At 33.9% G+C, this 27,629-nt stretch overlaps 2 protein-coding genes across 2 annotated transcripts; one reads left to right on the top strand and one right to left on the bottom strand.

Annotated features, from left to right (window-relative positions):
- The first annotated feature begins 12,903 nt into the window (after positions 1-12,903).
- Positions 12,904-24,939, top strand: LOC132167961 (serine/threonine-protein phosphatase 4 regulatory subunit-like protein). Its single transcript, XM_059579016.2, has 7 exons — positions 12,904-13,197; positions 18,838-18,918; positions 21,731-21,779; positions 21,931-22,027; positions 23,641-23,693; positions 24,033-24,095; positions 24,334-24,939. The coding sequence occupies exons 1-7, from the start codon at positions 13,088-13,090 to the stop codon at positions 24,613-24,615; spliced, it is 735 nt and encodes a 244-aa protein (XP_059434999.2). The 5' UTR covers positions 12,904-13,087; the 3' UTR covers positions 24,616-24,939.
- Positions 24,940-25,473: 534 nt separating this feature from the next.
- LOC132166752 (myrcene synthase, chloroplastic-like) lies at positions 25,474-27,629 on the bottom strand. Its single transcript, XM_088512800.1, has 6 exons — positions 27,371-27,629; positions 27,015-27,285; positions 26,761-26,794; positions 26,520-26,565; positions 26,188-26,436; positions 25,474-26,086 (listed from the first exon to the last, which is right to left on the bottom strand). The coding sequence occupies exons 1-6, from the start codon at positions 27,593-27,595 to the stop codon at positions 25,769-25,771; spliced, it is 1,143 nt and encodes a 380-aa protein (XP_088368926.1). The 5' UTR covers positions 27,596-27,629; the 3' UTR covers positions 25,474-25,768.

Raw genomic sequence — 27,629 nt, 5'->3', positions numbered from 1 at the left:
TTTCATTTTCTCTCTCCCCATCAATTAGTGTACTGTCTTCCCTTCTCTCTCTACCTGATTTTTTTCCTCTACTCGCGAGACTCTACATATCAGCACTTGATGCTCTTTCAAATACACGATATTTTATCCTTTTTTTTTCTTTTTTTTTTTTTACTATTTTCATGCAATTTCAATTTATCCTTTAACTTTTTAAACTAATAATCTAATATCATTCTTTCCATTTAAAATTAATTCTATCAATACCCGTAGGCAAAAAGTGAAATGGACAGTTTATTACTCCAATGACATTTCACATGTTAAAAAAATTAATATTTTATTATATTAAAAAATAAAAATGAGATTTAAAAAATAATAATAATAATGTGAAAATAATAAGATAGTAATACAAAGATTTACGTGGTTCGGTTATAAAGCTCTAAGACTGCATTAAGACCTTATTTCTCTGAGTAATATCTACAATAGGATAAACCTTCTATCAAGTCCATCTGTAAAAGTGATGTTTTGCAGCGTCCAATAGAAAGTGTACACATCAGCTAGTTACACATGCTAGAATAGGAACAAAAACATTAGATTTTTATTTCTTTCCCACTTTCTCTTCTTCTCTAGTTTATCTTCACATAAAATTTTATTTCCTCTTCTTCTCTTTCTCTCCCACCATTCACCCACCACATTCACTGTAGCCACAGTAGCAACATCCACGGCTGGGGCACAATAGGTGGCAACCCTCTCTGGCAGATCCCTTTATGGTGATAAAATCCTTAAAGGATTAACCACCTTCCCCTTTTAGGTTTTAGTTTATAATCCAAAAATGAGTTTTGAAGCATTAGAAACGAGTTTTAAAGCATTATAACCGGATTTTGAGGCTGAATTTGGCAAAAAAGTGGCCGAAGAGGGTGACCCATGGCTGGGACGTGGGTCCAAAGAGACCCACGGCGTGGGTTTGGCTTGGGTCTCGCCGGCAAGGGTTTTTTTTTTTTTTTTTTCCTCTTTTTCATTTTGATTTGGTATGGATGTTCTCACTTTTATTTTTTGCATTTTTCTTAAATCGATGATGTGTCACATTGTAATTTGAGGCTACAAAATGGGTATTATCAGGATGGATCTGATAATATGGGTTTTCTTTATAATATAACATACTCCTATTTATAGGAAAATCATGTTGCATACAAATTGATTTATACTCTAGCTATATTAGCTAGGTGATAGTTTTTAACTATAGATAGACTTCAACTATAACGCAATAATAGTCTTTTAAGTGTAACTCAGTAATATTCTTTAACTGTAAGTTAATAATAGTCTTAAATTGTAACTATTATTCTTGAACTCGGCGATATACTCTATCATAGTGAAAAATGAGTAAAAATAGGTGACGGAGAGGAGTGGAGCCACGCTTCCACCTTGGCAAAGGGGGGGGGGCGGGCACCCCTACCGTGGAAGTAGCTTACAATGGCATGCAAGCCACCTTTGTGTTGAGGTGATTATGTGAATTATGTATTTTGTTTGTGACGGTCACATGAACATCATTTTATTGGGAGTTGTTCGTGAGAGCCACCCACCGTGATCTCATTTGTAATTTTTTGTACTTTTTTATTTTCAATATAATAAAACATATATATTTTTAACATGGCTCCTAAGTGCTAAGCATTAATAGAGTTAATACCAACTATTCAATTTTAGATGGAATAACTGAAATGGAAATGGCAAAATTAACCCCAAGGGTTAGCCCGATGGTCGAAAGCTTGAGATCCTGAGTATGCTCCTTAGTGATCCCATGTTCAAAACATGAGGGTGCTACATACTCTTGGGGCCAGCCACCCAGGCCAAAAGCATGCGACTCAATGTTCAATATTTTGAGTGGTGTGAGGTGTTGGGTTAGGGATTAGTCTAGTAGATCTTGACTAGGCTTCTACTCTTTGTAAACTTCTCACTTTAGTAGGGAACAAACCCGAGGTATTGTTCGGTCTATAGGTGAATCTAAGAAACCTGTTAAAAAAAAATGGCAAAATTTGCTAAGTTCCCACCCTCTGAAATGTAATGGAATTTCCAAATGTATCAAAATATGGGAGGTTCACATCTGCTCAGAAGTAGAAAATGGAGGCTCACATGGACCTGTAAATAAGAGGTCAAGATGTAGGGATGGGGTTGTTTTACTTTTTTATTTTTTTCCTGAGCAAATACAGTAGAAAGGGAAGGGGGAGTTGTGTTTTAACTTTTAACTTTAAAGATACCCCCTCCCTAAGAGGTAGGGAATGAAGCCCTATTGTACGATCTACCATGGGGTTGGCCCCATTCTAGCATTTTGAGAGTTAGGAAAAGTTTTTAATTTTTAAGAGAAATCAAAATAAAATAAAAAGATAGAGGATTTTGCCAAACACCGTCTTAACCTTCTTTGGTGTGTACGCTGCACTAGTACTGTCTATTCTAGAGCGAAATATAGGAAAAAGAGTCTTGTTAGGTACGCAGTCAGTAATATTACCTTCTCCCACCTTTGGCTCTTCACTTTTGAAAAGCTAATCTAACTCAAACTTAAAAAGAAAAGCCATGATTTTTTCTTTTCTTTTAAGTGATAACTAAAAAGCGGGAGGGGAAAGGAATCTTGCATGCAACAAATGGGATATATATATATATATATATATAGGAAAATGCTTTTTTGCATTCTACCCACCATTTCTTCTCTCTTTACCCTTTTTTTTTTTATTGAAAAAATTAAAATGCAAATGAAGAGATGGTGAGTAGATGGTTGCTATAATGCATTGTAGCATTCCTCATATATATATATATATATATATATATATATATATATATGGAGATCCTCCAATCATGGGTGATGCAGTGTCAAAATTTATCTTGAGAGTGCCAACAGAAGGAAGAAGTCCATACTTCTTGTGTTTTTGCTCATGTGAGGAAGTTGTTACAAGTACATCGTTGTTAATATGCTTTCAGGGTTATTTTCTTATTTTATGTTTGAAAATAATTTTGATGTTATATGCAAATAAACAAATCTATATGTTTTAAATTATTTATTAACATCTTTGTCTTAAAGAACATAAACATGATCATATACAATTGGAAGAATAAACTCAAAACATGTTGGGATTTAGTCAAAATTAAAATATGGTAAAATTACTGCAAGATCCCCCACAGCATAGACTTGATCCATTCTGTCAGGTACATTTAAAAGACAACAATTGTCCAACTTCGACTGACGTGTACACTAGTTTTTGTCATAATATTCCAAGAGCTCAAAACGAGAAGATTCTTATGACTTAAAAGAAAAATAGTCGGTGAAAAGGAAAGAAACCACTTTCTTTTTTTCTTTCTCCATATTGGTGGACTGTTGTGTAATTGATCCCACCTGATGAGAGAATCGTGCAAATAGAAGCTTGTTAATTTCAATCTCCATAGTCTGTACCATAAGCATGATAAGCTACTCTCATTGGTATGGTGACAAAGATGGGGCCACGTCACTCTCATTGGTATTAAGGAATTGGCATCTTAAATTTGCAGGAAATCTGGAAAGGCATGTACATCATCCATTATGACTCATTCGAAGGTGGATAGACATTTTAATTATGGTGTGAATAGAATATAACAACCCATTTTTATGACCATCCTCCAATAAAAGAGGTTGGAAAAGGCCAAAAATGGTGGATAGATGTAATGGCTAGATAATGCCTATGAATCAATGGATATAGGGTGTAATCAATTGTTCGTATTACATTTAATGTTGATTGTACGTGTAAGAAAATAGTCTAAACAAGTGAAGATTCACTTGCCCTCTCACGTGAAGGAGGAAAATTCATTGCACCTAGGCTTGTTTGTTAAATAATAATGGAATTTTAAGACACTGTTTACAATAAAAATAAATAAATAATGATCGATATAGAAAGTGAAAAATTTTGTTTTGTAATAATTTTTTTATTTGAATAGTAATAAAAAGTAAATGATGTAATATAAAAAAGTGAATGATATAATATAAAAGTGAGAATGTTTTAATGTTGATTTTTTTGTAAAACAATGAAGTAAATAATGTGCGGGAGGGATCATAATCCCCTTCCATTATAGGAGAATTGGAGATTCTCTAATTTTCAATCTTGGCCATCCATTTTTATCCAACAGTCCATACGATGCCACGTGTCCCACTTAAATTAAATAATAAAATATTAATTATTTTTTAAAAAAATAAATAAAAATAATAATAAGAAAAAATTAAAATCAAATAAAAAAATATAAAATCAAATTTTTTTTAAAAAAAGGGGTGGTCGACCACCCCATTTGAGTCTAGGGGTGGCCGAAGCCACCCCTAGGCCCTTGGGGGTGGTCCGGCCACCCCAAGGGCCAAAAAAATTTCAAACTTTTTTTTTATTTGGCCTTTGGGGGTGGTTCGGGATATGGGGGTGGCTTCGGCCACCCCTATGAGGCCCAGACCGGCAGTCTGAGGTGGTCGAAGCCACCCCTAGACTCAACTGGGGTGGCCGGGCACCCTAGTTTTTTTATTTTTTATTTTTTTATTTGATTTTAATTTTTTATTATTTTTATTTTCTTTTTAAAAATTAATTAATATTTTATTATTTAATTTAAGTGGGACATGTGGCAACATATGAGCTATTGAATAAAAATAGATGGTCAAGATTAGAAATTGGAGAATCTCCAATCCTCCCAATAATGAGAGAAGATCTTGATGCGTGTGGGAGTAAAGTGTTGCTTAACCAACACTATCCTAATCTCCACGTCTAATAATCATGTTCTCGAAAATTCCAGGTTCAAACAGAAACAATGTGACAAGAAAGAGTATCAACCTCGTAACTTTTTATGAGTAAGTTCATAGCTTTTTGACAGCATCATCTTTTCTCTCTAGAAGTGCATGCTTGAATCGAAGTATATTTGGGTAGATAATTAAGAGAAGCTTTTGACAGAGTCTACATATGGTTAAATGGCCGTGATTCTAAGCACGCTGGCGTGCTTAGCACGTCAGGCTGTTTTCATTTTTTTTTCTTAATTTTTTAATATTGAAAAAAAAAAAAAAAAAATTTGCCAGTGTGCACGTTCTCTTTTACTTCACCCGTGGTTTAAATTGATAAAACTTTTTAAATTGTATTTTTTGAATTTTTAGTTAAAAAAAAAAAAAAGCATTATTTGTGTCCGTACTCAGACTACTGTAGTTTTTTTTTTGTTGGGTCATGAATAAAAGAAGTCGGGACCAAGGTGATAGTACCATTGATTCATTTATAGGGAAGCACTTTGCTATATAGGTACGTAAAATTGAAAGTCACATGCATTCACTTATTAGTACAGAAATTTGATTATCAGGGAAAAATATATATATGGACCGACAAATTGAATAAATGTTATTCAAGGTAACATCTTTAATTCCTAGCCCTAGGAAAGAGTACTTTAGGGTGTGTTTGGCAAATGAGTGGACCGGGCTGAACCTAAAGACCCAAAAAATTATTTTTAAAATTAATCTCAACATTTTTACTTTTTACATCACATCAATCACTTTTTATTACTATTCAAATGAAAAAAAATATATATATATTACAAAACAAATTATTTTATTTGTTTATGTAAAATATTTTTACCTTTTGTCTTATATCAATAAAATTTAGGGTTAAATACTAAATACTCTCTAGAGTTTTATTGCTTTATTTTTTATTCTTTACGATTTGATTTTTATCACAGGAAGTCCCTATGGTTTTGATAATAGACCAAATTAGTCATTCTGTCAATTGACTTAACGAAAATCTACTCAGACCAATCAAATGTTGACATGTGGCACTTACATAATTTTTTTAATAAAAAAAATGTATTTAAAAAAAAAAAAAATTTGGGGGTGGCCGAAACCACCCCCAGTGGGTACTCGGGGTGGCTGAGCCACCCCCATCCGACTAGATGGGGGTGGCCCATGGCCAAAGGAGGTGGCCGAACCACCATTTTTTTCTTTTTCTTTTTTTTTAAAAAAAATACATTTTTTTTAATTTAAAAAAAGGATAAAATTTTTTTTAAGTAAATGCCACATGTCAACATTTGATTGGTTCACGTGTATTTTCGTTAAGTCAACTAACGATTAATTGACAAAATAATTAATTTAATTTATTATCAAAATCATAAGAACCTTATGTGATAAAAAAAAAACCCTAAAAAAAAAAAAAAAAAAAAGCAATAAAACTCTAGGGTATTTAATATTTAACCCTAAAATCTATTACACTTCGATTCACTTCCTTTTTTATGATATATATATATATATATATATATATATATATATATTTTTTTTTTTTTTTTTGTGGTCATCATTAATTTTGGGAAAAGAGAGGGGAGAAAGTGGTCAGAAATTCAATCGATTTGACACTTTAAGTGGGCAGCTGGACCACTCTAATTAGCCATACATGTCAAAATCGGTGGCCTCTCCCTCTAGGCTCTAGACCTTAGCTCATAAAAATAAATAAATAGATACGCATCATTTGACTTGAAGATCCTTGTGGGATCGGTGGTTGGTTTGGCTTGGGCAATAATATGTTTTAGAAAAACAATATATATATAATTAACAAATAACTTAAATTATTTACAAAATTTATGTGATATTGGTAAGGGTCTAATAATAAAGGTGCTTTAGAATTAAAATACCATAGGATAATATATTATTCTTTAAAGATAACATTAAAATTATGGATTAGAATTTAAATATCAAATATAAGTATTAGCATTGAAATAGTTTATTCTATTTAAAAACATCAGACTCATTAATAAATGAAGAAAATCAATCTTAAACATTATGTTTGAAAAATGATTTTAGGTTTCCTTAAATCTAAAAGGTCTCGATATCCTCATAACCTAAAATCTATCTCATTACGTATTTGTAAAACCATTCAGGTAACACATATCACAATTAAAGAAGTTTTAACAAATAAACTCTCCATTCTTCAAATTTTGTTTACATTTATTAAAAAAAATTATATGTTTAAAATGCATGTAATGTTGATGTGGCAATTTCAATTAATTATTATTTTTTAAATAAGTATTAGTTTAATAGTTAGTTAAGAATTATATATAAGCATTATGAAATAGAAAATTATATCAAAACACTTTGGGTAAGTACGCCAAAATTTTGTTGTCCCTAAGTTTTTTTTTTGTTGACAATTTACTCCCTGGGTTAATCGAAATGCCAAGAAAATCTCTTCCGTCAAATATTTTTAACTACCGTTAGATTGGTTGAAATATACTATTTTGCCACGTCAACATAATAATTTTTTATTAATTTAATTTAAAAATTAATAAAAAAAATAGAAGAGGTGGCCTAAACTCTAAAGCCACCTCAAACCACCTAGGGGTGGCTCACAGCCACCCTTAAACCCTAGGGGTGGCTCGCGGCCACCCCATACGGGCCACCCATAAACCTAAGGGGTGGCTGTGGGCCACCCCAAACCACCTTTGGGGTGACTCGCGAGTCACCCCTAGATGGTTTGCAGGCTACCCCCACGGAAGCCACCCCATAATGGTTGAGGTGGCTTTTGGCCACTTCTTCTATTTTTTAATTTTATTAATTTTTATTTAATTTTTAAACAAAATTAATAAAAAATTATTATGCTGATATGACAAAACGATATGTTTCAACTAATTTAACGGTAGTTAAAAAAATTTGATGGTAGGAATTTTTTTGGCATTTCGATTGATCCAAAGAGTAAATTGTCGAAAAGAAACTTAGGGATAAAAAAATTTTGGCGTGCTTATCCAAGGAATTTTGATATAATTTCCCTGATGAAATAGTTATATAATAAAAAATAAAAAAAGATTTTTTGCATTTCTGTTTTAAAAAATAATTATCCTCTGCTTGCCTTCAATAATCAAAGAAACAATTGTAAAGAGGACGGTTTTTAAGCTAACAAAATATTTTATAAAAATAAAATTCTTACAAAATAATGTAATACAAGATAAATCCAATCACGTGACTTTGTATACAAATTTAGAAACATGGAATAACAAAAGGGCATTTCTGTCATCTCAATTAATAGTTTTGCTTCCCAGATCGGTACGTCACTCTACATCGTACACATTTCCTACCCCCCCCACTACTTTTCCCAATAGGAAATATTTTTTGAATTCTTTGTCGCATTGAAAAACATCCATATTGATTGATATAACCTACCAATCAAACTGTCATTGTCAAACTTAACTAAAAAAAAAAAAAAAACCCTGTCATTATCTAGAGTAGTGCGCGGTAGCTGGCTGTGTCTGGGGTGATAAGTACGCTGGCTTATCAGTTTCTTGATTTGTCAATGTGTCATTTTAAATAATATCTCAGCTTTTTTTAAAAAAATAATAATAATTTTCAAAATGAAAGTAAAATCAATAATTCGTAAAATTCCAGGTCAATTTTGTAATACGAAAAATGATTTGTATTAATAATTTGTTAATTTTTTTTTTCATATTTTCTTACTACTATTAAATTTGTGAAATTCATCGTTTACGGACAAAATTTTCCTTCAAATTAGGTTTGATGAATTTTCTTCAAACTCGGTTAAATGAATTTTCTTCAACCAAATCTATAAAAGTGACATGTGTTCATTTTTTTAATAACATGTGAGATATACATGAGTATTTGATAAAATATATTTCAACTTTGTCCATGCTATTAAAATAACATGTGCATCTCACGTGTTTAAGGAATACATGTCACTTTTATAGACTGGATTGAAAAAAATTCCTCCAACTCAATTTAAAGAAAAATTTTATCAATCGTTAACTTATGTAGAGTCTATTACGTAAGTTCACAAATTAACTTACGTTGATTTTTAAGATGATATGAAAAAAATATTAATACAAATCATTTATCTTGCAGTTGATTAGTGCCATGTTAGCTTTTTGTTGCTTTACATTAAAATATATTTTTTTAAAAAAATTATGTGATGTGGTAAAAAAAAACTAATGTGACACTAATATATTTTACAAAATTGGCTGAAAATTACACAAAATTACCTATTTCAAATTCCTAAAAAAAAAAAAAAAATTGAAAATTATGCACTTAAGATCGAAAAACAAAGATTCTGATGTATTATTTTAAAATGACGCATTGACTAGAGAATTTATTTTTTAATTTTTATTTTTTTAAATACTGTGAGTTTTTACAATATGGGATAATATGTCTTGCCTTTTTTTGTTTTTTGTTTTAACAAATATAAGTGTGAATTATTTGTTAATATATTTATATTTGTAAAAAAATAAATAAATAAATAAATACAGCCCTTAGGCTAGCCTAATCATATATATTCACCATTAAAAGGCCAAAGCTAGGCATCAAGGTATATAATTCACAAGATGTTTAATTTATTAAATTATCGTATGAATTCTAGCAATATGAAGATTTACATGCAAAAAAAGATTTTCATCGATCAGCTTGGTGACAACTATTGCCTAGTCTTTGTCATCTATACCACTAACTGTTGTCTCCCTGTCTCTATCTCTTTAAATTTCTAGGCTATGGCCAATTATTCTTATTTAGTACATTTGTATTAATCAAAATTCCACAGCATAGTACCCCACTAAAAGCTAGGTGTTTAGGTATATAATTACCTAGGTACGTATTTCATTTATATAATAAATGTAAACCTAACCCTTATTGAATTCTCCCCAACACTCCAACAGTATGAAGAACTTCTTTAATCATTAATCTCTCTCTCTCTCTATTATTTGCTACTTAGTAAAGTTTCACAATTTGAAGGAAGACAACTAAATAAAATAAAATAAAACTTACGGGAGAGCATGTTGCTCTAGCATTACAATATCATATAAGGTCAACTATCTCTTCTACCCACACTTGATCTAATGCCCGACTACTTTTGCTAGTCTATGAGCTTTAAATATTGGCTTAAATTTGCCAAAACTGCAAAGTATTCAAAACACTTTTGATATCATTCACAATTTGTCCAAAGTTACTCCAATTTCGTCCTTCACCATAATTGCATTTACTATCTGCATCGTATCCCTTTTTAACATAATTTTCATTTGTGAAAAATTAATTGTTTTTTTTTTACCATCTCTTCTCAAGTGCTCGGAATTTTGGTTCGGGATATAACTGGTGCCCATATCCACAAGGACCACATTATATTTGTTGTGGCCTCAACAAGGTTAGTATCCCTATACTAGGTCTCAAGACTAGCAAGTATCAATGCAGTTGGATCCAACACTCTTATTGCCTATTGCTTTTAAATCGCTAGGTATTCACCGTATTCTTAGGGGTGTATATGTGAATACGTATACGGATACAATCATTTGAAATATCTGTAGTACATTCGCAAAATGCAGATATCACTTTTAGATATCCGCATCATGTTTTTACTAATTGGATCCGTGCAATTATTATCCGCTATCCACATTTTAGGTAATAGGCCTATTTTAGTCTCTTGGACTTTCTTTGGGTCTCTATTACGACCTATTTTAAACAATTTTGAAAATAATCCTGGCGGATTTTTAGTGTTTTGGATTTGTTTTAATTTTGTTTAAGCCTTCATGTTTTGAAAATATATTAATTTCACATTACTCTTGCCTTTTTTTTTTCCTAAGTGAATGAGTGAATTGTAATAATAATAATAATAATAATAAAACCTAAAACAATGTAAACATTTAACACCAAAATGACGTTGATTTGGTGAATTTATTAAATATAATATATAAAGATAACGTATATGCGGTTATTAACAACATTTGCATACATTAAAACCGCTATATGCATTTGCATATGCAGATGGTGGCTTTTACTAACCGCATCCGCATGTGCGAATAGTGCAAATAGTTAATATCCGCTCACATGTACACCCCTAGTTCTTCTACAGTTTTGTAGTCCTTCCATTGGACCAAGCTTTATACCTATTTTAAGTTGTATTATTTTATACTGGCATTATTTATTGTTAGTTTAATGTTGCAGCAGGGGTTTCTACTCTTGTTGCACTCAAGTTTTCGTCAAGAATAACGCTATAAACTATATATCTTTATTTTATAACTACTATACAGTGTTTATGTGGTAGTCTAAATTAACCATTGGATCAATCATTGTTAAAAAAAATAAAAAAAATAATGTTATATACCATATTTTTATTCCATAAAAATATTTGTGAAATTTGTCTTTAAATTCATTTTTGGAAAAAATATTAAATGCACTTACCCTCTCAATTTGCAATGTTTCCCCCAACTTGGATTGCATTAATGTCTTTCTTAAACTACAAAAAATCTGCAACGTACCCCTTTCCCTTTTTGTCCCTCAAATATATAAATATGCTCTAAAAAATTATAAAAAAGACAAATACCCTTATTTAAAAAAAAAAAAAAAAAAACCCACTCTAGCCGTGGGTAGGGGTGGGCAAATTAACCGTTACCGTTTAACCGGCCGTCTACCGGCTTCGACCGAACCGATATAAACCGTAGCCGATATGCCGATATCTTTATCGGTTAAAAAAAGTATACCGGAATTCGGTCCGGTCCGGTTAAGCGGTTCTTATCGGTTAACCGGTTAACCGATAAGAAACCGGAATATTTTTTTTTTTTTTTTTTTTTTTTTTTTTTTTTTTTAAGTCCTAGTCCCAAAACGGCGCCGTTTAGTCTTTTAGAGAGGTTTCCAAATTCCCACAAGTGACACAGGTTTCCGAATTTGTGTAATGGTGTTGCCCATGACTTATTTTCCTTTTGCTAAGTGACTTTAATTAGTTAATACTTTGTTTATTATTCATTAATGAATTTTATTTTAATTTGGGTTTGGGTAGGTTTGATGTTTTTTTTTTAAGTGATGGCATTTGATGAGATTTCTTTGCCTTTGGTAAAAGCATTTTTCATTAACTAGTTTTGCTAGTCTAATTAGCATTCATTATGTTAATTAGTCCATTTGCTTTGGAAAAATGTATTTTATAATATATATATATTTTTTTTAAAAAAAGTTGAAGTGGATCAATATAAAAAAGCTTCAATTTTTAGCCCAAAAAACAAATATTTGGGTCCCAACAAAAAGTATTTGGTCCCTAAAACAACTCATTTTTAATAAATTATTTTAGCCCAACAAAAAGTAGTTGGGCTCTCAAAAGTCAAAAAAACTCATTTTTGGTTTTTGGCCCAACAAAATAAATCAATATAAAGCTCTCGGTTAAATCGGTTAACCGGTTTAACCAGACCGTTTAACCGTGTACCGTTTTAACCGAAATTATCGGTTAAAATTCTTATTGGTTCGGTATCGGTTAATAAACCGTTTAACCGAAAATTATCGGTTAATAACCGATAAGGTCCTTAACCGGACCATTTTGACCGATACCCAGGCCTAGCCGTGGGTCTGTGGAAGACCCAGTAGATCCTGATCCACTGCTGGTATGGATCACCATTTTTATTTATTTATTTATTTTATGTTTTTCAAATTTTTTTTTTTGTATTTTTTGTTTTTTCTAAATTTTTGAAGTGACCATTTTTGTTACCAAAACAAAGGGATATATTGCAGATTTTTTTTTTTAATAGTTTATATATATATATATATATATATATAAACTATTAAAAAAAAAAATCTGCAATATATCCCTATATATATATATATATATATATATATATATATATATAAACTATAAAAAAAAATCTGCAATATATCCCTATATATATATATATATATATATATATATATATATATATAAACTATAAAAAAAAATCTGCAATATATCCCTATATATATATATATATATATATATATATACAGTGATTATAGTAAACGGAGCCTTAATTGCAAATGAAGTGTTAATTTGAGAAACTGAAAAGTTGATGGCAGTCTAGATTTAGTATCCGATGGCTATGATTAAATCTAACGAAATGGGGAGGTTGAACGGCTGAGATTACGGATAGTGCCATACTATGTGGCAAAAGCTTAGTGGCTCGTTCCCCAATCAAACCTTCCCCGCTCCTCATTCGATCTCGGCCTTATCAGCCCTCACTCAGCGTCGCCACTGCTTCGTCGCCGCCGCCGCTTGTTCGCCATCGCATCTCGTCTCTTTCCCCCTTTGGTTTGTCTCTCTCACCTCTTCTCTCATTTTCCAAACTTGCAAAACTTCGTCTTGACTCGAGTAGGTGGATGCTCTGTATGGAGACGCCATCGAATGAAAATTCGGAGCACTCAATCACTCCTTCCAATGATGCTGTTCCCAACGAAGATAATATCGTCCCTGAGGCCACTAATCACGGGTATATACCGCTTACCTTACATGTTTTGTTCATAATTCACTTTGCCTCTCGTGTAGTGCTTCTATGGTTTATCGCTTTGCATCTTTTCCTCTTATGTATGTTCGGTGTGGCGTTGAAATCTTAGGGTTTCATTACTTGGGAGCCACTGACTTCATACAACTCTCTAGCTTCACTGATTCTCTATTCTCATGAAATCCCAAATGTCCCTTCGAATCATATAAGTTGGAAGCTCTCTCACATGACTTTGAGGGCTTCAAGAAAATTTTGGTCCAATTGGATGAGGACCAAAACAAAAAAAAAAATTTACTCATAATTTTTTTTTTTTTTTTTTACTGCTGGTGTCCGAGGGAAGAAACGTGATGGGTCACAAGGGTATTGAAATTTGTGGATTGGTTAATGCTTTGGTGAGCAAGCGCTAAAGCAGCATGCTTTGGGCTGGCATTGAGGGGTACCAATGTACCATACATCATCCCCTGGTATATCCAGATTGTAGGTAGGACCTAAACTGAAACATTCTGGATCGAGCAGAACCAACAAAGAGATAAACCAAAAAATCTGTATATTGGATCCCACGGTTGTGATACTGAATCTATTAGTATGGAATCTTTTATTTTCTGAGTGAAATCTTTGCGCTTCAAACATATGATATTGGTAGAACGAACAACCACATCAGTTTGCTGAATTTGCATTCATGAGATCAAATAATTAAGGAGCTATAACGTGATTATTGTATTTAAATAGATCGTTTGTCAAAATTGATGACGTAAGTCTATTTCTTAGCTGTTTAGGGAACATGACTTTTGTTCTTGCAGCAGTGACTTACTTAAGACTCTCTCATCTAAGAGAAAAAAAAAGGCACCTAATGAAATTTTCTTCACATTTTGAATGCATAAAGGAATTGGTGATCCCATGTCTTGGCTTTTAACTTACAGAAGGTCCGATACAAGCTCCTTTGAATCTGAACTCTTCAAGTTCTTACCAATTTCAGCTTGAAGTGGTTGTTTTAAAAGTGTCTAGCAAATGCATGACAACTCCCATGAATGCTGTGGAGGGACAAAAACAACCCAAGTTCCATAAGTATCGAAAGATGATTTTCTTATCTAGCTATCTCAATCAATTTTATCAACCCACATAGATTTCACAATGAGATTGGAAAGAAAAACAATCTGCTATCTACATCGGTATGTCAACCAAGAAGACAAAAAGGTACAGATTTTGAAGTTCTCAGCTTTTGCAGTGGCTGCTATTCGAAATTCATGGTTTTCTATTACTTGAATACTTTGAAACTTGAGTTAAAGCTTTCCCTAACTGGGGGAGAATTGAGCAACAACCAATGCATGGCTGGACAAAGCATTCTATGCCATAGGCAACCAGCTGTACTGTACAAGAAAAGAAAGAAAAAACCACAGTTGTTTTCGATGTTTCCAGCAGCCTCTTTGAAATTTTTACCTGGGAGAAAAAAATGAAAGTTAGCATTATAGGGTGCTTGAGAATTTTTGTTAGTTACATAACTGCTATGTAACCGTTAGTTACATAACTTTCTCAATATGGGACACAACCTCACTTGTGAATCTTCCACATTGACCCGACTCCTCATGCGTGAGTCATTTTACACGAGTGTCATGCGTACTCCAAGAGCTACCACTCTTTTTACCGGAGTCAAACTAAGACACTCGTATCAACATCGGAAGCTAACCATAGCTCTGATACCAATTGTCAGGGAGAAAAATATTAGAGCATCTCCAGCAGAGCTTGTAAACTAGCCTTTTAGTTAAATTTAGCTATTTTCACTTTTTTTCTTGCTCCAACAGAGCTTGTAAAGTAGAGGTTTTCCCTACTAGTGCTACAGTGAACTTTCATATTTAAAAGTTCACTGTAGCCCCTTGTAAGATTTTTTTAATTATTTTTTTATCTCTCGTCTCTCTCCCTCAATGCTCAAACTTTTCTCTCTCTCTTTTCTTGCTCTCCCTCACCGGACCCTCACTGTCATCCAAATATGGGTTCAAGAAATTCTCCCTCTCCTCATCTTTGATGGCCTTGGCTCTCTCAAGGAAAAGGGCACGTAAGAGTTCAAGATCTTTTCCTTGTGTACCTTGTGGAGAGTGAGCTCAAAGTAGCGTTTTTCTGATCTCGGAGGATAAGGATCATTGGGGTTGTTTTTCTTCGAGTCGGCGCAGGGTAGAGACGATATAGCCACGAATTGGGTGGGGAATGAGCTCGTTGGCCATCGACCGTACAAGCATCATTGAAGCGGCCATGGAGGCATAGGCTAAGAATAATTAAGATGGTGAAGGCATGTCTTTGGGGGGAAACATGATTGCAGACTTTGAGCTCCCAAGTGTGAATGTTGTTTCAAGGTTTCTCAAATGCTGGGGTGCTTGATATTCACTGCATCAATTTTTGCTCTGTGTGAGAGAGATGGGGAAGAAAAGGGAAAGTTAGAAAATAATAAAATAATATTTAATTAAAAGAGATGGTTAAAATAGATGTTCTGCTGAAGTGTGTAGTGAAAAACTAGTAGCTAAAATGAAAGAAGGTGTATTTTGAGCGGCTAGAATAGCCACTCTTGTTGGAGATGCTCTTAAGGGAGTCAAATAAGAGTATATATAGCTCTGATACCAATTGTCAGGGAGAGAAATATTAAGGGAGTCATATATATATAAAGAAGAACCTCCTTTACACCCACAATTAATGACTATAAGTAAACCATTTGCTTTAAAACCTCCAACCTTTAATAAAAAACTATAATTCTACCAAGAATGCAGAAAAAAGAGAAAAATATAAGTCAAAATATACAAAAGAACAAAAAATAAAAATTTTTGCAGAATGGGAAAAATTTATGAACACACATAAGTTACATATAAATTTTTTTGAATTTATCAAAATTTATGAAAATAAAAAATTAAACATGTTAACTCAGTGGGAAAAAGAAGATAAAACTATAACAGTTGAACAAGTCTATGCTTTAAATAAACATCATGATACATGTCAATTACTTTCTAAAGAAGTAATTAAAAAACTTAGAGAAAAGAAAATAAATTTCCTTCACATAGGATTAATCCAAGTTGCTGTAAAACCCCTAGTCCGTCTAGGAATCAATGCCTCTGTATTTTTGTGTTTAAGAGATGCAAGACATAAAGATTACAACACTAGCATGTTAGGAGTCGTTGAATCTAGTCTTCATTAATGATCAATTCATTTTGACTGTTTCCTTGATTTCACTTTAAGTTTAAGTGATCCATAGATCTTAAAAGCTTTAACTTTGAACATTAAAACAGCAAGTTATGATCTGTTAGAAGGAAGCCAACCTTTAGCATTAATTTACAGATTTTATTACAAGTCAATGAAAACAAATCTTAATGTTCATGCTCTTGTTAAAAGTCCCAAAGATAAAACTTTACTAATACAGACACATTCTTGTGAAGCAAACGTTAGAGTACCAAAATTAGTAGTTTGGTCTGAAATAAAACTCCCATCAAAATGGCTATTAGAAAATGAAAACATTCCAACAAAAACGGAAAATACAACATTTGATCTAAACTGTTTACAACAATACTTAGATGGTAGTGTTAGATTAAGTTTTGACAGACCAAAACTCAACAAACCACCCTTCATGATAAAAGAAACAGCTTTTCAAGATACAACACAAGCCGTAGAAATTCTACCTCTTCCTCAGCTTATGTTGAACTTTTAAGAAGAGATAAAAATTTAAAGTTAATAGGTATAAAGATAGAATCACAAATAAGCTCCCCATGTTATACAGCTAATCAAGAAAATCTTGAAGAAGTTTTCATTGAATGAAACATTCTGTAATACATGGATGAAACTCTGACATATATATTTGTGAGATTTCACTGCAGAGAGGGAAAAGAGAAAAGAGTATTATGAAAATTCGGAAGAACCGAATTGCTAATACATGAGCGGAGGATGCTATAAAATATAAATAGAAAGATAAAAAGTTGAACACTGTAGATGAACAGTGACTTGTCGGGATGAACACTATAGATGAACAGTGACTTGCCGGGATGAACATTGATGAATAGTGATGTGAACAGTGCTGACCGACATGAATAGTGATGAACAATGATGAATAGTGCTGAGCGACATGAATAGTGCTAAACAGTAATGGCCGACAAATAGTAATGACCGCCAAAATAGTGATGAATAGTGCTTGCTGTATTTGGGCTTTTCAGACTTCAATCTTCACCAAGATTATAAGGGTCTTGGGCTTCTTGGTAAAGAGGCTGTACTTGGTTTGTTGAAGAGGAAGATGAAGGTAGGCTTTGTTCTCCTTGGTATATATATATATATATATATATATATATATACCAAGGAGAATGCCGTCAGGTTGCTTACGCCCGACCAACCCTAACCCCACAGTGCAGGGGTCTCGGAATTTCACCAAACCACGCCGCTGTTCAGCATAGCGCCTCAGCTGCACTGCGTACCTACCAGAGCATACGAGTCCTAGCACTTGAGCGGACCCGCACCTGCCGCAGGAGAGCCTCTCTTTACCATTCTATTAAAGAGTGAGAGGATCGGCAGTCTATTTTAGGCTCTGATACCAAGAGGGGGCTCTTACGAGGGGCATGCCGTTAGGTTGCTTACGCCCGACCAACCATATATATATATATATATATATATTTGGATACAACTTTTAGCTCAAAAGCATAAACTAATGGGCTTGGGTCCACTTTAGGCATCTGAACTACTATTTTTCTTTATACTTTCTCAAACTTTCTCAATGTGAGACACAACCTCACAAGTGTACTCACAACATAACCAATATGAGATTTAGTATCCATGTAACACTTTCGCAATCCACCCACAAAATGCGAGACTTAACTTTTGGGGGGTGTCATAGGTAACTAGCACTAAATGGATTCGATTAGGTTCCTTTAAAGTACTATTAATTTTTTTTTTGTTAGTTATGAATGAAATTGGATTGATGTTTCATATTGGTTGGGATCTGTGGACAAAAGGGTAGGTTCTTGCAAATGGTATTCGTTTTTCCAATGGGTTGGTTTTAGGTGGAAAGTTTTGCATAGCAGTGCAGATTATAGAAATGGATGTAAAAGCATTGGAGTACCTGAGTTTTATTAAGTCATGTAGGAGTCTATTCTAGAAGGAATATATGAAGTCTCACTGTTGAAAAAGTCCAAAACTCTGCAGATTATTATTCTTAATCAATATGCTTAATTTTTCTGTTGCTTATATGGTTTATAACTGGTATAAAATTTTTAGATTGGAAACCTACTTAAAAGATCCAGGATTTCTAATAGGTGAATAAGATCAAAGTGAACTAGAATTTACTAAAATCATAAATAAATGCTTCATAACTTTGACATGAAACTACCCAAATCTGTAAAATTATCAAAAATAACTGTAAACATGCAAATGTTTATGAGTACCATCTTCTTGGAATGTGCTATATTTGTATATCTTCTTAAACATGATCAGCAGAAGTTCAGCTACTACCAAATGATCGTTTCTTGTCGAATTTTGATTTTTAATCTATTAACCTGCAACCTTGCTAGACTGGTCTTGATGTTCATCATTGTCTAAAAATTTCTGTGTGTTGATATTTGTGTCTTCTATGATTTTTATCTTATTAAAGGAGTGTTTCACTTGAGATTTTAGAGGCGTGGAACTGGAGTGTGAGTTTGCTGAAGAAGAAGTCAAAGGCATACTTGAAGTTATTGCATCCACTGGGAAATTTTGGTATGCTTTCATTTAAAAATTTCCTTCTTTAAGTCTTGTATGGTTAGATTTAGTGCTTAGTGCATCTTTTATTGTTACTGCATTAAATGCATGTAAGAAGCAACAGCAAAAACAACCAGATCTCTTTTAGGGAATTACTACTATTATTTTTTTGGGTGGGGCTGGGGGATGTATCTCAATCTTTGTGTATCACCATCATCATCACCAGTGGCAGCTCTGTTACTGTATCTCTCATTTTCTTCCCTTGATTCAAATAATTGTCTTATGTTTTGGTTTGCATATGTGATAGCCTTTTTGGTTGCTCTGTTTACATTATTGTATGGTCTGTCATGTTTGGAGTATGTTCATTTTATTGCTAGATTAAGAAAAGGAATGGGTATTCCATTAAGAAAATGAATAGTTATTACTGGAATAGACAAGAGTGGAATAGAATAGTTATTCATATTCCTTAGCTTGGTAACAATATATGTGTTATAATTGGAATTGAACCAAAGTTAAAAAAAAAAAACCCACATTTCTTATTTTTTCTAAAACTCAAATTAAAAAAGAAAAAGAAAAAAGAAAACTGTTGAATTGCAGCAGGTGGCTGGCCACCTACTGTAGGACCTGGGGTGGTCACACCACCCCCGGTGGATTTGGGGGTGGCATAGCCACCTCTGATTGAGATTGGGATCCACCGGGGATGATCGCATCACCCTCGGAGCACCTCGGGGGTCCACCCCAAGGTGCCCCGGAGGTGGTGCGACCAACCCTAGGTTCTACAGTGGGTGGCCAGCCTGCAAATCAACGTTTTTCTGTTTTTATTTTTTTGTTTTTTAATAAAAAACAAATTTAAGGGTTGAAAGAAAATTTTGAAAAAAATTTGTTTTTTGGAAAATGTTGTATATTCTTTAAGGAATAACTATTTATCTCATTTTTTAGAGGAATAAGTATTCCTTTTCATAAGGAAATAGTTATTCTCATGGGAATAACTACTTCTAGGAATAAGTCCTACCAAATGAAAGAATAGCTATTCCTAGGTTTCATTCCGCAAACCAAATGGGACCTCATTCTTTTTGAAATTGTTTTAAGTGAATGTTGAAATAATGAGTAAAATCTTTAGTAAGCAAATTGTTCTTCAAGATCACACTAATGGAGGAAAGAGGAGTTGAAGATAAAAGATTCTTTTACTAGGGTTGCGTCCCTCTGCACTTCCTGTGTACTAGGGTTGCACCACTCTACGCTTTTGATATACAACATTACTTATAAAAAAAAAAAAAAAAAGATTCTTTTAACAAGACAAATGGAATAGCTATTGAATTGATGCCAAGGTGTGACATGCTTTTTATAGTTTTTAATTTCTTATGATTACTTAAAATGGAACTTCTTTGATAGAAATATGACCTTTTAGAAGGCTTGAAGACTTGATAGAGTGAAATCTTTTCCTCATAAGGTTGCGTTTGTTTCGCCATAAAACGTTTTCAAGAAAACTCCTTATTTTCTGGTGTTGGGTGCAGACCAAAAATACTGGTCAACAGAAAATGATTTTTGGTTTAACAACAAATTTGCCACCATAGGGAGGAAAATGGCTTATGCTTACAAGGGGCGTAAGCCATTTTTTGGACCTTGTCTTCCCCTCTGTCTCCCACCCCATTCTCTAACTGCGACACCACCCATCCTTATTAAGGAAATCAGTTGCCCTCTTTCCCCGATGCCACCTCCCGTTGTCTCTCGGCTGCCCCTCACAATTGTGCACCCCCCTATGTTGCAACCTTCCAACAACTCCATGATAAGAATCTTCCCTAGAGCCGTGGACAAGCGAAAAAAAGCTACTTTCAGAAAACAAACCTATATCCAAGGACTCTCCATTCCGTTTGCACAAGCAGCACCTATCGACTGCAATCTCTTCTTAAGATTTTCCATGGTAAGAATCTTCCCTAAAGCTGCAGACAAGTGAAAAAAGCTACTTTCAAAAAACAAAGAATCTTCCCTAGATCCATGGACTCTCCATTCCGTTGAAGTCATGTCTTTCATATGATATTACACCTTTTTCAAAAGCGAAAAATGTTTTCCAGCTTCATATTCATTATGGAGAAGTGATCCTATTGCCGTTTCATCTCCAAATCGTTGACACTTATCTTGTAGGTTTCTGGTAGTGTTGTATGTTGTTATTTATTATATGTTTCGTTCGGAAGAGAAATGTGGTGTTGTGGAGTGTTAAGACATTGGATCTAATTCAGGGAAAACTCATTACTTTCACAAGACACGCTTTCTTGATTTGAATCACTCCTGTCATATTGTAACACCAGGAACCACCAGGAAATTCTTGATGCACTTTTCATAAAGTGGGTGGTATAAAGACATTCATAGGTGCTAAGTCCTACATTGCTTACTTACTAGGTGAAATTGAGCTTTATAAGTGATTCACGATGATGGATTCTGTGATGGTACACTAGTTGACATTGTCATAATTAATTCAACAACCTGATGAATTATGGTTTTATTGATATTTTTAATTGATATTTCTATTTTGTAAATGCAACTGGATTGTACTGTATTAACTGTTGATATTGAGTTGTAGTTGATTTAAATATGGCAGGCAAGGTGTCAGTTAGCTGTGAAGCAGATTTGTACTTATTTTTGTTACTGTATAGCTATTTCAATGTTTAGGTGATAGGTTGCCCATTTTGTCTTAGTTTGCATGTTACAATTATAGGAAATGTAAAAGTGAACGCGGTCGTGATGCATGATATAATTGCTTGTGGTCACGGTGCTAAATATAATTGCTTGTTTAATCTTTGCATCCTTTCATGTTTTGTGTTTTGTACCTCAGGCATGGTTGGTACAAATTGAAGAATATGCTATCCTTTCAGCTGAAGCAGGTATGGGGAGGAGGTATACTGGCATGAGTCTCTAGTTACTTCACAGTAATCATTTTTATGGTTTTTAGTTTTTGTAACATACGACATCATTGCATCATTATCTTCGCTTTCCAGAATGACCATTACCTTTTCTTTCTCTATGAAAATGAAGGTCTTGTCGGAGTATGCTGAGGCAAAAATGACTACTGAGCAGCAAAATGCTTCTTTAGGAGAAACATACCTGGAGCTTGTAAAAAGGTTGGATGAAGGTATATTCCTAATCATGTCTTCTAGTGCAAAACATATGGGATTGAGGTTAAAAGAAGATTATTAGGAAAACATATGAAAATCATTAATTCATAATAAGAATGAATATGTCAGTGGCTTGCTGGAAACCTAGAGTCTTTACTTGATTCTGGATGTGTGACAACTGAATTCTGAAAGAATATTTTCCAGCTTGGCTTGGTTGAAAATGAGCTAAAGCAACCAAATCTAATACTTTGGTGATTGAGCTTCAATTGATTGAGTGGAAGATGCATTTAACTTCAGTCCAATCCTAATCAAGCTTGGCTTGACTTAATACACGAGCTTTCAATGCTTAGCTTGTGGTTTAATGGTTACTTGTTCAAAAGAAAGTGCTAAGCTTGTTTTGATTGCTGCCTCTGTTGAACACGGTTTTGCTAGCTATTTTTGAAACCAATTATGGTTTCAGTGGACCACTAGTGGATGATCCCTTCTCAGTTCACCTTTTACTGGAAACATTGTCTTTTTTGAATTTTATATGAAAAAGTCTGAAAATATTGATTCAAACTTGTAAAATGGTTTGGCTTGCTGAGGTGTTATCAGTATTAAGTTTGCTATATTTTGTGTATCCATGTTTTTCTTGCTAGGAAAAAATTGTAGATGATGTAGGGAAAAAGAGTAGGTTCTTAGTGTTAGATTGCATTGATGCCCAAATTGGTGTGACTTCTATCCAAAGATCTTGGGGGGGGGGGGGAGATCTTCCTCATAATATAGAATCATGGAGGATAATGCTTTGTAGTGGGGGGTGGAGAGGGAGAGACTTAGGAGTGAACCTTGATCTGCAATGTGAAGCCATTGTCCTCCCAACCACATTGGACCAATGGTGCTACATTGAAATCTTCCTCATAGTTTAGAATCATGGAAGACAAGGGTTTGTAGTTTGGGGGGGTAGAGTGAGAGATAGAGAGACTGAGAAGTGAACCTGTGCTGCAGTGTGAAGTCAGAGTTTGTCATTAGATCTAGTTCGTAGCATCTGTTACACTTAAAGTTTTGGCAAGTTGCTGGATGAAGCCTAACTGCTCTACCGTTCTTGTTGGCAAGTCGCTTAAGGGGTCTTTCATGGACTCTTGACAGACTTAAAAAGGATTTGGCTTTGGATGGACTTCTTAGAACTAATCCATCAATAGTGAGAAAGAAATAAATTTCTTATCTTATCATTCCTACTGATGGTTGATGTGAAATTGCTAGTTGAAGTTTTTAATGGTGTTTTATTGGGAAGGTCCTCAGGCCTCTCATTCAGTCGGCCCATGAATCATTATAACACTCACATAGTGGTGCTTGCTATACTGAATATGAGATTGCTCGTCACTGGTCTTGTAGTTTTTGTCTTATGTTTAATGAATTTCTTGTTTCTTTTCTCTCAAGAATATAACATTGTAGGATTTTAGTTTCATTTAGAATCTTTTTTTTTTTTTTTTTAGTTATTCTATTCATAAAATAATAATAATAAAAAAAGTTTCTAGTTCTTCTCATGGAATTTTTTGGAAGTGTGGGTTAGGGTCTTGCAAGTGGCATTTCATGCAAAAAAAATTCTGAAGGCTCGTGTTTTTATGATCCTTTATGTCTTTCTATGATGCAGCTCTTCTTAGCTTTGTTGAAGGTCCTCCATTTACCCTGCAGAGGCTCAGTGAGGTGATTACTTTCATTTTGTATATTATTTAATATGTTGTTAGTCATGCCGTTTATAATTACATTATTCATCTATTGTTGACTCTCTATGTCTTGGTAGTGGTTTTTAAACTGTCATAGCTCTTTTTCCAACCGACCCCGGCCACCTAAAAAAAAAAAAAAACAAAGAAAAAGTTGGTGGATATCTTTGGGGGTGGGCGATGGGAATAATTGCACATCTTTAACTAATTTATAACTTGTTCTTGCCTAGGAAGATATTGCACATCAATTGTCTATTTGCTGTTACATATCTAATTTACTCTAACTTGCTTTAATATGTACTATTTTATTTGTACTGGGCAGATTCTATTGGAAGGACGAAGTCTTTACCCAAATCTCTCGAAGCTTGCTTTAGCACTAGAAAAGGTATGCTAGTCAATACAATACTCTTGCATGCATTGTACCTTTTCTGTTTATGTTTATGTTCGTCTTTTTTGATTTATTATAGGGATAAAACTATGGCTCTTATGGGACAATTTTCTTCTAAAATTTATGTATTAAACGCCTGTGTGTGTGTATATATATACAGTTTGTATTTATTCTTTAATCAGGACCCCGCTTTTGATGCTTACTGTTTCAACAATTAATCTTGTCCTGTTTGTAGAATTTGTTGGTGACGTCTATGTTGACCATCTCTACTGATCCGTATCCGCAATCAGTGATGCCAAAGGCAGACGAAGCAGCAGAGAAAGCAAGCGAAGAACCTGAGCCTCACCCGAATTCAGTACAAAACGGGGTTGAGGCTGTTGTGGTAGGAGACAGGGATGAAGTAATGACAGATGTAGAAGAGGCTGAAATAGATGATGAAATGACCATCGACATGGAAGCCTTTGAAGAAATTGTTGGATCGTCAGAACCAAAATCTGAACCAGCTGCTGATTCTTAAGTCTTTTAGGTGATTACTTTTGGTCAATTGAATGCCTCAGTTTTTTCCTGAGCTCATGGCTCCTCCATATGCGGAGGCCGCCAGGGTTTGGATTTTGAGATGGGCAGTGGTGGTTGGCCTAGGCCCACTGTATTCTGGTTCAATTAGCGTTCAGGAAAGAGTAGATCCTCGCTACATGGAATCACATAATTCCTATTTCTACATCCCAGATGGATGCTGTATTACTACTAATAATTTCTATATGATATTGAGGGGTCTTTTATGTAATCTGAACAAATTGACAGGGAGCCCCTTCTATGGCCAGTCTAGCCTGATTTCTCTAAATCCTCACTCTGGCTGCCTGCCTGGCGTCCTCCTTTTCTTTTCTTTTCTATTTTTTTAATTTTAAATCGAATGAAGGACTTATTTAAGTGCCAAAAAATAAATGTTTTTCTCTCTCCAAGAGAAATTTCTTGGATTTTGAGTCCTGATAATATAAAATAAAAAACATTATCAAAGCAGCATGCGTGGATGGGTGATACTTTTGGTTAATTAAGGGCCCAAGTCAATAATGAAAAAGCATGCATGCATGCGTGCCAGGTTTAATTCTCAAATTCTTAGTTTGAAGGAGCCCAAAGTTTTCTCTAAAGAATATGGCTTAAGTGCTAAAAAAAAAAGGAAAATTACGGAGATATTTTCTGTAAATTTCTAACTTTCAAATTTAATTTTAAACTGTTCATAAAAAAAAGGAGAAACTAAAACTAAATTTGAACAGTTAAAAAAATTACAGAAAATTTGCTGTAATTTTTATTTTTATTTTATAGCATTAAGCCAAATCCTTCTCTAAGAACTTATCATAATTTATTTCAATATGCGCGTGAGCAAGTAACAAAAGACTCTGATCCTTCCCATTACAAGAGTCATGTCCAAGTTATGGGAGGCACGTGGTAAGTGAACTTGTGAACTGAAATACAGGGAAGGGAGCCCACTGGCACTAGAACCATCTTAACTAGGAAGTGATGTAACTTGCAGTAAACATAATGGCCTTTTATTGTCCGGCAAGCAATGTCGGACGACACGCATTTGGTTTTTTGGCATGTGGGGAAGAAATAGACATTACAAGTAGAGTACATTTGATCACTTCAAAATTAAAAACAGAAAAGGATAAAGACCATCATGTTTTAACGAGTTGATCCCTATGTAGAGGAATAGGATGAATGAATAATAATAATATGCGCATCTTAGTTTCACGGTCTACAACACCATGTCCATCCCCGTACTGGTACATGCATTGAGCCATCCTCCCAAGGTTCATTGCGATTTCAATAAATGGTTGAGAGAAGGGAGAATCCGCAGCTCTTTCTTCATTTATCTTCTTCCACGTGTTACTAATCAAAGACCTTATGTACTCACGGGCATCTTCTTCAGTTGCACCAGTTTCATTCATGTAACACTGGATTGATTTTGGAACATCACCTCTTTCTAACTCATCCTGGTCAGTTTCAAAACATAAAAATATATAAAGGATTTTAAAGTGTTCAAAAGCATTCTTGATGAAACTCTTAGGATATATACTTTGTTTTGCATATATACCTTAGATGTTCCAAGATCATCTGCAAGTCGTACAATCATTGATGACCAACGAATTATGTTGGGGTACTCTTCCAAGCAATCCAAAGCTTCCTTTGTTATTGGATTTGTGACAAGAAAATAAGCATGCACTAATACAACTGGTGCTGATATTGAAACCCATGCATTATCAACGTATTCTTGAAAGCATGGTGTATATCCGCTGTAATACCACTTTGCTTCCAGCAAGTAAGATTTGCATAAACCTGCCCACTGAAACATTTAAAGGGGAACAATTAATGAATAAAGGAATAATATATAATGGCGATTGACGAGTTTAGATGTCAAGTCCATACAGCTTTTTTAAGGTACTGAATGTTATGGAATCCTTGTTCTTTAAGGCTTTAGGGCTACATATTGACTATATTGAATATTGAAGTATCATAATCTATATTATCGTGGTTTGTATTTGTAAAGAAGATAGGACTAGTGAACAATAAACCCTAAACTAAATAAGGAAAGAAATAAAGCTAAATTATAATATTGAAAATAGAAAAATGCTACATATAACCCAAGTGATCACTCACAACTGCTTACTCTTTGATGTGACATTGAAAATCACTATTAGATGCTATATGCACTTTCATTTGTTATTTTATCAAATTATAATTTTCACGTTAAATATGATAATTAATAATACTTGAGAGTATGTATCACTCCTCTTTGAAAATATTCTCACAGTTGCTATTTTCTTTCTCCTACGTGCATTGGTAGAAGGCTTCTCCTTGCATCAGAGTCCTTGATTTATTTATTTTGGTCGAAGTATTGATCACTAGTACTAAGTTGTTTACCTTGAGGCACACTATATCCATGTTGTCTTAGCAGTCTAAACTCAAGAGCAGTGGCGTATAAGTTCTTCTCCTTCTTGCATATACCATGGTTGGTATTCATGTATACACCTTCCAATGTGCTTCTTATTTCATCCTCAAAGTGATATGATAATCCAAGTCTTTGCAGGATATCAATCAGCTCGAGTTGCTCCAGAGGATCCACCTCTTTGTCGTCAAACATCATTCTCACTTCTCCCTTCAACTTATCAAGCCGTCTGGTGCATGATTTCCCCTGCCAAGCCAAATTAAAAATAGTTACAAAAACTAGTAATAAATAAAGACAGACCATAAGAATCAATATATAAGAAAATGTATACCACATATTCACTTGTAAGTGACTGGATGTAATCATAGTGCCAAATGGGTGGTTGATAATTTGCTGATCGCCGAACACTAGTAATATTGGAATTAGTACTTGAGATTTCGTTGGTGGCCCTGCATTGGAAAGGACGAGAAACATTGCCACTTCCGGATGTTACAAGTACTGCCATGGAACGTTTTAATGGGAGCATGTGGACTGAAGCAAGAAGATGAAGAGCCATTGAGAAAGGCCTTTACTGAAGGTAGCATACTATG

This window comes from Corylus avellana, chromosome 2, assembly GCF_965113065.1.
Source record: "Corylus avellana chromosome 2, dhCorAvel1.hap1.2, whole genome shotgun sequence".
NCBI classification, from domain to species: Eukaryota; Viridiplantae; Streptophyta; class Magnoliopsida; order Fagales; family Betulaceae; genus Corylus; species Corylus avellana.
Note: the sequence above shows the minus strand (reverse complement) of the source record. Positions and strands in the feature narration are given on the sequence as shown.

Excerpts from the sequence above, each read along its gene's own strand:
- LOC132167961 (XM_059579016.2), top strand. The coding sequence starts at position 13,088 with ATGCTCTGTATGGAGACGCCATCGAATGAAAATTCGGAGCACTCAATC. Across the intron at positions 21,780-21,930 it reads TATCCTTTCAGCTGAAGCAG|GTCTTGTCGGAGTATGCTGA; the intron begins GTATGGGGAGGA and ends ATGAAAATGAAG. Across the intron at positions 23,694-24,032 it reads CCCTGCAGAGGCTCAGTGAG|ATTCTATTGGAAGGACGAAG; the intron begins GTGATTACTTTC and ends TGTACTGGGCAG.
- LOC132166752 (XM_088512800.1), bottom strand. The coding sequence starts at position 27,595 with ATGGCTCTTCATCTTCTTGCTTCAGTCCACATGCTCCCATTAAAACGT. Across the intron at positions 27,286-27,370 it reads CACTTACAAGTGAATATGTG|GGGAAATCATGCACCAGACG; the intron begins GTATACATTTTC and ends TTGGCTTGGCAG. Across the intron at positions 26,795-27,014 it reads TGGATATAGTGTGCCTCAAG|CATCTAATAGTGATTTTCAA; the intron begins GTAAACAACTTA and ends AAGTGCATATAG.